At 37.1% G+C, this 13214-nt stretch overlaps 1 protein-coding gene across 1 annotated transcript in view; it reads right to left on the reverse strand.

Moving 5' to 3' along the window:
* Positions 1–13214, reverse strand: part of MMS22L (MMS22 like, DNA repair protein) — a 140594-nt gene that overhangs the window by 34917 nt on the left and 92463 nt on the right. Inside the window, exons 15-17 of the mRNA XM_059082997.2 lie at positions 6943–7136; positions 2459–2609; positions 350–501 (exon numbers count right to left, since the gene is read on the reverse strand). Of these exons, the coding sequence (XP_058938980.1) occupies positions 350–501; positions 2459–2609; positions 6943–7136 (497 nt within the window). The remainder of the gene's footprint in view (positions 1–349; positions 502–2458; positions 2610–6942; positions 7137–13214) is intronic.

The raw sequence follows: 13214 nt of genomic DNA on the forward strand, positions 1-13214 counted from the left end.
ATACAAACAAATGTATAGGGTGATATTTGGTTATTTACTTCATATTTCCACTTTTTTTGTGATCAATTTCTTCAAGGTAAAAAAAAATAGCTCATCATTTGAGAGCAAATTTTTGTTCCTAGCTTCCAAGGAAACAAGTTCTTTTATCTTTATAGGAGAGAAATTTGTCATATACAGTTATGGGAAAATATCAAGAAAAAGAAACAGGCTGCAAAAGGAAATAAATTTCTGTTCATATTAATACCTATTTACAAATACATTTTTTATCTTTCCTATTAATTTACATAATGAAACAGGAAATTTTAAACATACTTCGCTATCTAGAAAGCAAAACACCTGCAATACTTACCAACTGCCTGTTCAGTATTTAAATCAATGAACGAGTCATCTGGCACATAAAGGTTTTTTATATACATTTGCAAAATGCAACGGATCCATGATCTTATAGTTAGGGCTTGAAAAGATACACAGCCTGAATGAGAAAGTGCTTCACATAACATGCTGTAAAAATAAGTTGATGGATATTAAAAAGAGAAACCAAACCAAAACCCTGACAATGTATTCCCTGAGTACAGAGATTCAGAGATAAAGGAAAACATTCTAATATCCCCAAGTTCTTGGCCTCACTTATTTTACAGACAAACACACTAATGCAGACATGCATTACTGAAAATAAACTCTACAGATACACACAAAATGATATTTTAGACAAATATTCTTGCTTTCATTTGTAATGCCCTAGTTTTTAATTTTCCTTTTCCCACTGATGGCATACATATAGGCTAAAGCCAAAGGAGAAAGGGAAAGAAGAACATGGTTAAAATTAGAAAAACAAGGAAGGGGATTAACTAGCTTGGTGAGATAATACTAAAAGAAGTGGCAAGTACAATAAAAAACAGTAGCCCTTAGAGTAAACAGGGAAGAGGTCATGACCAAGAAAAAAGGTAAAAAGACAAAATACATTTCTATGTGGCTCTCCTGACCAATCCCGTTCCCATCCCTTCCTTTCCTGCTCTCCCACCTCATAGGAGTCATTATTAAGGAATTCCAAAATAACATCTGAATGAGATTTTTAAAAAATTATCTTATAAAGTCAAAGGCCTAGTAAAATCTGATTTCTAATCATTTTATAAGTGAGGATAGAGAGAATGAGGATAGTCTTAACCTAATTATAAATGTTATATAAAGTTAGACACTTGAAAAATACATATAAAGCATAACTCTAAAAATACTGTTTTGAAATACTTTGAATATAAGTTATCATAAAAAAAGAGAACACAAAACAGAACTCAGATGGGTCATTTATTACTTATACAACCTTCCCAATGTTACTTACCATCTTTGCATTTCAGTTCCTTCAACTGTGACTAACACACAATATTATTTTTAAAACTGAAATCCTTTCAGATAATTTCAGCAAAAGTATTTAATAAATAATATAAAAATGTTTGTTGTTATTAAAGAATTCTTAAGCTGGAAGGGATCCTGAAAGTAATCAAATTGAAGGTGAACTTCCTTACTTTACAACTGAAAGCCAGTGAGAAAATGATTAATGACTGCTTAATGAATTCCTTTTGAGAAGACTACCTCTCTTCATTTTCACTGACTGGCAGCTGGGATCAGACCTACACCAGTCTCTTAGCTTTGTGTACTTATTTTATTTTTCCCTCATCTTGATATTCTTATTTGAATTGTCCTGATTATTCTATACTATTTCTATTATCTATTGCATATTTTTTCTGTTGGGATTCCTCAGATCTCTTATGTAATATGGCAGGAGACACTTAAAGATACGGAAACCAAAGTTCAGGGTGGGGAAGTCTCTTGTTCATGACTACACAAAAGTCAGAGCTTTAAACATCTAGCTGTGAAGAAGAAAGCTATCATTAAATCTAAAACTACAGTAATATAAGTGTCTTACAGATTCAGCAATATTAATTGTATAATTTCTTTCACAATGGTGAGTGAAGAAAGGTCATTTCAGGATGAGGATAAGGCAGTCCTACAAAAACCGTTTTGACAAAACAGCAGCAACACTGTTTTTTTTTTTTTTTTTTTTTTTTTTTTTTTGCGGTATGCGGGCCTGTCACTGTTGTGGCCTCTCCCATTGCGGAGCACAGGCTCCGGACGCGCAGGCTCAGCGGCCATGGCTCACGGGCTTGGTTGCTCCGCGGCATGTGGGATCTTCCCGGACCAGGGCACGAACCCGTGTCTCCTGCATCGGCAGGCGGATTCTCAACCACTGCGCCACCAGGGAAGCCCGAGCAACACTGTTTTAAGAAAGCTTTCCTACTATTAATACTGCCAAAATGCTGATACACAGAAAAGCAACAAACTGCCCAAGTGAGAGTATATATATAGTAAAGATCAGTTTTTATTGTGAAAATTCTTACCTTCCTAATGAACTCATCTATCGTGGGCTTACATTAATGTGCATATCTGAAATAAAAACTCTTACCTATTTTGTAGGAAATGACTTAAATATCTGGCTACAACTTGGGGCCAGACGATATCATCCCAACCAAAAAGTTGTATCATTGATGTAACTGGCTGAGGCTGAAGATCTGATGGAGCTGTGCTGGGCAAGTCCATTGCCAGCAAAGTAAAATCTGGATTTAAAATGAGAAAAACTCACAGTGAGAATTTTTTAACACCCCCCCCTCCAAATTATATCAATAGTGATTTTTTAAAAATCAGCACTAAATAGTAAAATGTCACATTTTAGAAAAGTACAACAGAAAGCTAAAACCGAACTAAATTCATGTTGTCGAAGAAACTTCTGTGGTGATCATCTGGATCTCCAAGAAAGGGTCCAGAATAATCTATCTCAGCATCATCATATGAATCTATAATGGCCCCCTCAAATGGCAAATTCTACACCTGATGTCTCTGCTTATGTGACTCTCTCATTCAAAAGACCCATTACAAAAATTATTTCTAGCATCCACTCTTCTCCAATTGAGTTAAATTTACTCATCACCTGCCACAGACAGAGTTCTTCCTCACCTTGGACACTGGACATTCTCTTTTAGTAAAAAGTGATCTACAATCAATCAATGATACTCCACTTCCCTCAGAACTCACAAAGCCTAGGAACTAGAATTCCTTAGGTCACCATGGTAAACAAATGTACTTTATTTTGTGATTTCCTGGGATTCCCCAACTTAATTTGCACTATATCACTATATGTTTATCAATAAATTGCTTCTTAAGCACTGCCTCTTATGCAGATCTCTCAAATGGTGGCTATTTATTCTCCCACACTCCCATACACTGGACCCACATAAGGTGAGCTTACTTCTTGGTCCACAATGCTGCTTCAGTACATTCTCCCTTCCCCCTCCCTTTGGCTTTGAGTCGTAGGTCATCCGATTAAGTCACCAGCACTAACTCTCCTCGTTTGCATTTGTCTACCGTTTCCTCCTTCACCTCCTCTCATCCCTTGAAGATTTTAGCTCACTATCATCCTTTCTAACTGCACTCCTGTCACAGTCCTTGATGATTTTTTCTTCCAATCTCCTGGCAGTGAACTCCTCTCCTACAGTGAGTCTATTTTCCATTCTACTTTAGCCATTCACTCCCATGGTGATACAGAGACCTTGGCACTACCCATAAGTACAATCTCACCATAATTTCCACTTTGAAGACACCTCTTTCTGGCATCGAACAACCTTTCCAACCCTCCTCCTCTAGGTTCCCAAATCCAACAATCCTTTGATTCCACCAGGACTTAACAATTCATTGATCCTACAAGTTTTCCCCTTCCTTCCCCTTTTTAGGCAGCTTGATTACATGGTCCATTATTATACTGATTTTCATATACCATCAACTCCCTTGCTTCTTACTTGATTTTTTGTACGTGCCTGCAAAAAACACCATCTGTTTAATTACATCCTTGGTCTTCTCCCCACATGCACCTACGCCAGTATAAATGGCTGGTGAACAACCATGCTGACGGATCTCACTTCAAGTTTATGACTACAAACTTTAAGTGGTCTCTTAGAGCTGGTCATCATTTCTACCACATTTCTATAGTCCATTCAGTCTTTTACTCTCCTAGAGGATTACCGCATACCTTCTTTCCTCGCTCCGTCATAAGCCAGCATCTCCTCCCCATCTTCACTTTCAGCTAATGACCTTACTACTTCACAGAGAAATGAGAAACGTCAGAGGAGAACCACCACATCGACCCAGCAACCTCCACCTGGGCCCATTTACTCTGCCTTCTCTTCTGCTACTACAGGATATCTGAGGCCAAGTCCTCTACGGGATCCCGTTTCTCCTGGGCATTAAAACACAAGTGAGCCTCATGCCACATCAAGCTTTCCCTCACTCCTAAACATTCCTGTCAGCATTATAAATATGCTGAAATTTCTCCCATGTTATTAGAAAAAAATCTCTGACCCCACTTCCCTCTCCAGCTAACATCCCCATTTTTCTACTTCTCTTAGACAGTGACACTCAAAAAGATTTACTACATTTGCAGTCAGTGATTCCTCTTCTCACATTTTCTCTTGGATATCTTCAATCAGGCCTTTGTCTCTACCCACTACAGCAAAACTGCTCTTGAAGGTCACCAGTGACCTCCGTCCTACTAAATCCAAGGACCGATTCTCAGGCCTCATCCTATTTGACCCACTAATTGCATTTCAAGTGTTGATAACTGCTCCTTCCTTGAAAAGCTCTGTCATTTGGTTTCCAGGGCACTATACTTTCTTGGTTTTCGTCTCACCTCACTGGTATTCCTTTGCAGTCTCCTTTCTTGGTTCCTCTTTATCCTACAAATCTGAACATGGGAATATCCTAGGGCCTTATCCTCAAACTTCTCTTTTTACTGGTACTTACTCTATTAGTAGTCTCATCCAGTTCATAGCTTTAAAGACTGTTTATACATACATAGTTTCCAAATTTAAATCTCTAGCTTAGACCTCTTCCCTGAACCCTAGGTTTATTTTCTAGGGGTCTAACTCAACACCCCCACTTGGATTTTAATGGACATATTAAAAAAAATGTCCAAAATCAAAATCTTAGTCTTCACTCACAAAATCTGCTCCTGCCACAATCTTCCTAATCTCAAACAAGGGGTTCTCCCTTTATCTGTTTTGCTTACCATATCATACCCACTTAGAAAATTCTGTCAGCTCTACCTTCAGATTGGAAATCTGACCACTTCTCACCACTTCTACTGCTACCACTGTAGCCCAAGGTGCCCACCTCTGAACTGTTACAATAGTCCCAACAGCTTCTAATCTCAGGGTAAAAGCAAAAGTCTTCAAAGCTACATACGAGGCAGAACACAAAGTAGTTCTCCATAACTGCTTGACCACATCTCTGACTACTCTTACTCCTTTTCTTATTCCACGAGAGCTTTGACGGCTTCCTGTAGTTCCTCAAACACACCAGACACACTCTTGCCTCTGGACTTCTGCATAGCTCATAGCTGCATATCTCACCTCCTTCATGTCTTTGCTCAAATGGCACTTACACAGGTTTTCCTGACAATTCTGTTTAAAATTATAACTTGCCTCTGGCTTTCCCTATCCCTATCCTTTTCTATATTTTTATTTTTCTCCACAGCACTTATCACCATCTGACATATTACCCATTTTACCTACTGATTTATTTATGTTCTCTCCCCACCACTAGACTATAAGCTCCATGAAAACATGGAGTTTATACATGAAAAAAGGAATTGCAGTCCTTTTTTTTTTCCCCATTGGTATATCCCCAATGGCAATAAAAGTGGGTATTCAATAACCTTTTTTTTTAATGCAGGAAATTTCTCTCTCCTATGAAGTCTTTATTTCAAAACGAACCCAAAACCCACACATATTTTGCTTTATCTATATACTGTTTATTTTCAGTGCCTAGGACAGCACTGACTCAACTTGTATGATATAATTTTTGATAACTAACTGGGAGTTGGGATGATGAATGGAAGAAAGATAAGTCATATAGGCTAGTAATGATTGCTTTGGTTAAACTGAATATCAATATTTATTTTCATACACATTACACTGGCTGGAAAACCATTGCCCTGTCACAATTCTTCAATCTATGTATCACTGTAAAGTCTTAATTATGGAAGTGTTACCAGAATTCAAAGTCTTTTAAAATTTGTATCATGCAGTCTTTTCTGTAGTGCTTTTAGCTCAGCTTTCTTCATTCACACCAGGGTAAAATAAACCTTGGTTTAGATCTTAGGTTTTCAAAAGTGTTAATATTTAAATACATTAAATACCTTCATATAAATTGCGTTTAAATACATGCAGTCATCATATTGATCTCTCTCTATTCCAGTATTTCTTAACATACATTGGGTAAAATATCCCTTTGTGAAAGATAATGACTCCTTTTTGGGAAAGTGCATATATGCACATATATTCAAATTCTTGCCTATAGTTTCATCTGATTCAGAGTCCCTTAAAGCCTAAGGACATGTCCGTAGGCTAATAATCAAATTAAGTAAAAATTACAACCTAAAATAGAATCTAATGAAGTCAGAACAACAACATTCTCTATACTCCATGTCATTCTGAGCTCATCTGCTTGATGCTGAAGTGGAACTCATGCTATATCCTTTATTGCTCTTTATTCAACTTCATCTTCTACTAGATACTACTTGAACTAGAAGAAATCAAATGTTGCTTTACTTTCCAAATAATGCATGCATAAGAAAAGTTCACGTACATTCAATATTTTTAAGGTTAAAAATGATCTTTTGTTTTTAGAAAACGATCACTTAATTTTTACCTTTACTAAGAGGAAAATAATAAACCAGCCAAAGGTTCCTAATTTTAAAATATGTAACTCTTTTCATCTTTCTGGTTGACAAAATATTTATTGCACCATAATAAAATAAGAGTTTGTTACCAAGAAGACAGAAGAAAAAACTGACAGTCTGCAAAATGAGAAACTAATTAGCAAATTAACAACGCTGACCTGCAGCTGCATCCGCTAGTTGTGAGAGAGGCACTATCTGTGACATTCTCTGACTCTTCAAAAATGAAAAGAAATGCCTCCATAGTGCACTGGCAACTGCAGCAAGGTGGCGCTCTTTAGCCGATAATGAAGACTGCACAATGAGGTCCACATTCTCCCTCTGAAGTTCCTGACACAATTGTTGATGCATACTCCTAAAAAGAAATAAAAATACAGCTAACACCCAACAAATACTCACAAAAATTTTTCTTTAAATACATTATGGGCTTTTAACATTTACACCATGAGAAAACCGAAGAACTGTTTTATATAATTAAAACCTTTATGACAAAACATTATGCATTTCTGGTTATTTGATGGATGAATGATGGCATATTAAGCACCATAAAGTTAATGTTAATTACTAATGTCAACCATTAATTATATGCTTTTTAATATGTCAGATCCAAATAAGAAACAGGCAGCTTCAGAATGAAGGTTTGCATTTTGCAACTCACTATGACAAGTGATTTTACTTACAATCTAGACGTAAAAACAAAATTTTAAACCATTTCTCCTGTGAGCTTTAGGGCATGATGTACCAAGAGGACAGTGAGTATTTATGGCTTATGCATGATATTTTAAACTAAAATACTTTCCTTGTTTAGAGCAGACACAGGTATTGAGCTAGTATATAAAACTGTGCTAGATACAACCTTATTATCAGTACATTGGTCCAAAAAGATCCATAATCATTTTCACATAGTAGAAAAAAATAAAAAATAAAAAGTTATTCTCCATAAATCCATAAAACATGAATTCAATACTGCCTCAAGTTTCAATTCATCATTTACACACTTTTTCCTATTGAAAATTTAGATATCTCTAGACCTTAGAAGAAACATAAGAGGGGTATATACTAAAAGATTTTTCTAGTGATCTGGAATAGAAGGCATTTATGCAATATGCCCAGCAATTAATAATATTATTTAAAACTAAATGTGCAACCGTGATATTATTTCTGTTTCTGTTTATATTACTGCTATCTCAGTTGAGAGTAGACACAAATGCATGACTACCATCCTTACATTTGCTTTCTTCAATTAAAGAGGAAGCAGTGAAAACCAACCAGTGGAGCTAAGGCAGAAGGCTTCCTTCAATAATGGAAGTATTCCATTAAGAAACATGACAGTACTTTAAAAAAGAAGGAAATATTACATTAATTCCAACACTCCTGATGTTTTAAATCAGTTCATCTAAGGGAAGTGGACACTCAAAATAACTATATAAAATACAGAACTAACTAGTGCGTGTAACTAAAGCAATCCGCATAAAGATCAAACTGGTTGCAAGACCACATCTTCGTACTTTTCCCGTAACTACACAAAAGTAAAATTTTAAGTATAAATTATGTAACACTAGGACTCTGTGCCTCTCTACATTGGAATTCTTGGATGATCATGAGATACTACTTAATGCTACTTGAAGTACTGAAAAATAAAACAAATGTACAAATGCCTGGGGAAAGAATATCATAGTAAGCAAGTCTCATAAAAACTAACCAAATATCTGCTATGTTCTCTCTGTGTAAAAACCTGCCTGAGATGCTTTCAACTTGAACTAGTGACTAAAGAACCATTTCAGGTCCTTTAGCTTTGAGTAAGATGAATATCAAATCACTAAAATCCATTTGGCAACTAATTCATCTGCCTACATTCACAAAGCAAAGTTCATGGGTACATTTCAAGACACTGGAGTCCAAGTAAAATAATACCACCATTTGTAAAACCCACCTATAGCTTTTTCAAAGTACACTGGTCTCAAAGAATAATAAATAACTTACTGTATTTGGGTAGGACGGATTTTACTCACTATTTCTGAATAAAATAAGCCATTTCTTCACTCACTAAAATCTATTCCCCAGGAAGGGGTATTATTTCTGATCATCCTTTATGATGCCAGAAATTCTTTAACTAAAAATCAGAACAATTTTGTAAGATGGGTATCATTTAATCCTCTTTATAGATGAAGAAGATGATAATAACATGCCCAAAGGTCACATGGCTAAGAGCTGGTCCCATAATCTGAATCAAAAGCTGACTCTGAAGCCCATACTTTTCCCTTACACACTAAGACACACACCCTTATACGCTAAGATGCACGCACATGTGCACACACACACACACGATTTAAATATTGATCAATTTTCTTCTCTCCCTACTTGGGTTGAAGAAATTTTAGTAAGCCTAAGAAAAGAAGCTAGACAAGCCACATGTAGCTTTGCCTTGTGAAGAGGCAGGGGCAAATATTTTGAGTAAAAGACTAACTTAACATGGCTTAAAATCATTTTTGGAAATACACATATGTGGAAATACAGATAACCAGCCCACTTATGTTCTAAAAGATGCAATACATTATAGCAGAAAATAAAATCTGCTGAACATCAAGTTATTCAAATTGCAGCTCTTACAGTAGAAACAATAGCAACATCTAGCATTTATTGCTATTTACCATGTGCCAAGCACCATGCTAGGTATTTTGTAAGCATTGTTTCTCACCCCATGTGGTAGGTACAATTATTATTCAAATCTTATAAATGAGGAAACTGAGGCAATAGAAGTAACACTTGTGTTGGGTAAAACTGCTGGTTATTAGCAAAGCTACTCTGAGCTGTGTGACCTTGAAAAAAAAATGAGTAACCTCCCAATTTTTGTTTTCTAAAGAGTTTTTTTTTTTGTATTTTTTGTTTGTTTGTTTGTTTTGTTTTTTGGTGGTACGCGGGCCTCTCACTGTTGTGGCCTCTCCCACTGCGGAGCACAGGCTCCGGATGCGCAGGCTCAGTGGCCATGGCTCACGGGCCCAGCCACTCCGGGGCATGTGGGATCTTCCCGGACCGGGGCACGAACCCGTGTCCCCTGCATCGGCAGGCGGATTCTCAACCACCGCGCCACCAGGGGAAGCCCTAAAGAGTTTTAAGATTAGGAACAATCATTTATCATCTGCCCAACAAGGTTGTTGTGAAGATCACATGAAATAATGTCCTCAAAAGTGTTTAGTGGGGGGACTTCCCTGGTGGTCCAGTGGTTAAGAATTTGCTTTCCAGTGTCGGGGATGCAGATTCGATCTCTGGTCGGGGAACTAAGATCCCACATACTGTGGGGCAACTAAGCCCAGGCGCCACCTCTAGAGAGCTCACATGCTGCAATTACTGAGCCCGTGCGCCCTGGAGCCTGCACATCACAACTAGAGAGCCCAAGTGCCACAACTACCGAGTCTGCGTGCCGCAACGAAAAATCCTGCATGCTGCAACGAAGATCCCGTGATCCCGTGTGCTGCAACGAAGACATGATGAAGCCAAATTAAAAAAAAAAAAGAGTGTTTAGGAACCTATTGCTACACTATGGAAACACCCACACTTTTACATATCTAGTTAGCCAGGTTTTCATACGCTTCTGTTTTAGCTCTGGTATCCTGCCTCTTTTGGCTTACCTCATTAAGTTCAAGCACTTTCCTGATTCCTGTATCTAACTGCTCTTGTGCCCCACTTTCCAGGATTTGTTTTCCTGTTTTTATCTTCATGTTACTTCTTGTTGTGATTTCACATACTCACCTATCCATCTTGCCCCCAACCTTCCCATCCTCACACAGACACACAAATGTACTGAGGCATCTATCACATAAGAGGCACTGAAACCTGTAGCATCTGACTGTTGCTATCTGCCAGCCTGGTCTCTGAGGCACTGTTCCTCCCTAATAACCTGGGCAGGGTTCTGGGAATACTTATTAGACTACTACATCTAGGTTTTACTTCTCATCTTTGTATGCTCTTGGTTCTCCTGTAACTGATAACTATAGAACAAGGTATGACATACTGTACATCATTTTCCTGGTAGTCATAGTTGCATATGTAATATTTCTAACATATTATGCCTCAAAAGTTAACAAAAAGTCATCTATTGATGGACCTTGCACCACACAGAAAAAGCATAATATAATAAATGTGAGTGATAAGAGCTACCAGAAAGCAAGGATTAACAACAATTAACAACTGAATTGCTTTTTTAGTTCTGCAAAACCTGCCAACTTTCTTCAATCTATATTAGTAAAAAATATAATGGGAAGTTCTAAGTTTAAAAAAGTTGTTCTAAACCACTATGAGTAATTATTCCAAGTGCCTGATTGATCTAACTAATGGAAAACTGGATGGGAATCAGGATACTCTACCATTTTTAGTTTCAGCTGAATTCACTAAAAAAAACCCTTATGTACTCTGGATCTTCTTATCATTCTTATTCACATCTATAAAATAGGGCTATAATCTGCTCTACTACCCAGAAAGAATATAACATAACCAAAGTAATGACATTACCAGAAAACAAAACAAACAAAAAAAGACCCGAAGTTTTAAAGCTGGAAGGTATCTTAAAAATCATCCAACCCAATCCTGTCTTCAAAAAATAAAAACAAAACAAAACAAAACCAGACTCCAAGCATACAGAGAATTGTGCAAAGCCTAACTAGGAAATGACAGTAGCTTAAGTTCTGACCCCCAATTCTGTGCATGCCCACTATTCAGGGAGAGGCAATAAGTTAGAAACCAAGCTGGCAAGCAGCCGCTCAGGCACACCCAGCAGTGCCTCCCTGTAATGGCACTCAGTGCATTTGTGTGTATGTGGGCGAGGAGGTGAGTGGGTGGTAACAACTGAGTGAATAGGTGAGATCCAGGCAAGGAGTTTACTGGCTGTTTTGACTATTGAGGGATTATAACAAATAAAAAGCCCAGTACTGGCAATGATGCTTCTGGTCACATATAATGCACCATTAAGGCATTAAAAAGGCTCCTCAAGAGGTATGGAAAATTATCCAAATGAACCTGTCTAGGAGAGAGCCAGTTTGTGACTCTGGAAAACAGACTTAGTTTTTTCATCTGTTAAATGGGAATAACTAACCTCCACAGAGCTGCTAAAGTTTCAAATCACACCACTTAGGTAAAAACAATTTGCAGACTATAAGGCAAGATAATATTTACTTTAGTCTCATTGCTACTGATTCTAATTCCTAATAACCACGTTCATAGATGCAGTAGAGCATTATCTAGAAACACATGGGCTTTAGAGACAGACACACCAGAGTATAAATCCTAATCTCTCAACTTTTAGTTGCATGGCCATTTCCTCAAACTGCTGTAAGAATTCTTAATAAGACATATTCAATAAATATAAAGGAATAATTATTATTATGGTCAGAGAATCAAAGGCTGTTTATTGAGAATATATGCACCTGCCCAATTCTAAGTTTTTGACCTTTATTAACTAATTTAATCCTGTACATACTATTATTTCCCCCATTTTGTAGACAAGAAACCTAAATACAGAAAGGATAAATCATTTGATTGGGTCATACTGTTAAGTAAGCAGCAGAGCCAAACTTTGAAGCCAGGCAGTCAAGCTGCCATGCAACTCTGCTACAGCTACCTCAAATACCATTTTACTACCCAAATAAGTAATACATGTCTTAAATGTCATACTGCTATATTCATTCATTCATTCATATGCTAAGTTCCTAAAAGAGGCAGTTACAAAGTAGTATAACATCCAATCCTAGTGGCACACCAGATGCACACACATGCAAAGTTTAACACTCTGGGGAGCATAGACTATTCTACAGGGATTCTAAAGGTCAAGGACATATGATCATTTAAAATTTTCCTGTGGTCCACAATTGAGTTAATTTTTAAGACTGAGGAAAGAGAATAAATCAGGAATCCAGTGTTGAGCCTAGCACACCAAGCATGCTTATATTAATACCGCCTTATGGTTTTATAGAATAACACTGATGAAGTACTTAAGGTCAGGTAGTTTGCTCCATCCCCAAAATAGGATATAGCATGAAAATATATCAATAAAAAGTGATTGTTTTTAGGAATTACCCTTATAATTGTATTAGTTTTATATTTGTAGATGATTATGAGTCTCAAATGACTTAAGTGTTTCAGTGATAATTCACTGTATTTTATGGTACACTAATAACAAGGATCTATTTCAGCAGTTATCAGTCTTGACTATCATCAAAGTCATCTGTAGAGCTTTCTAGAAATATTAAAGTTCTGGCCTCACTGAAGATCCTACTGCATCTTCAAGTTTGGTGCCTAAGTATACTACTTAAAAAAAAAAATTCTCACTCAGTGGGTCTGGGGAGGGGCCTGAGAATCTGCATTTCTAGGAGGCCGATTTTGCAAGCCTATGGACCACACTTCAAGCAGTTACCTTCCTGGCTTTTCTTGTCTACAAAGT

This window comes from Kogia breviceps, chromosome 13 (assembly GCF_026419965.1).
Source record: "Kogia breviceps isolate mKogBre1 chromosome 13, mKogBre1 haplotype 1, whole genome shotgun sequence".
Classification (NCBI taxonomy): domain Eukaryota; kingdom Metazoa; phylum Chordata; class Mammalia; order Artiodactyla; family Physeteridae; genus Kogia; species Kogia breviceps.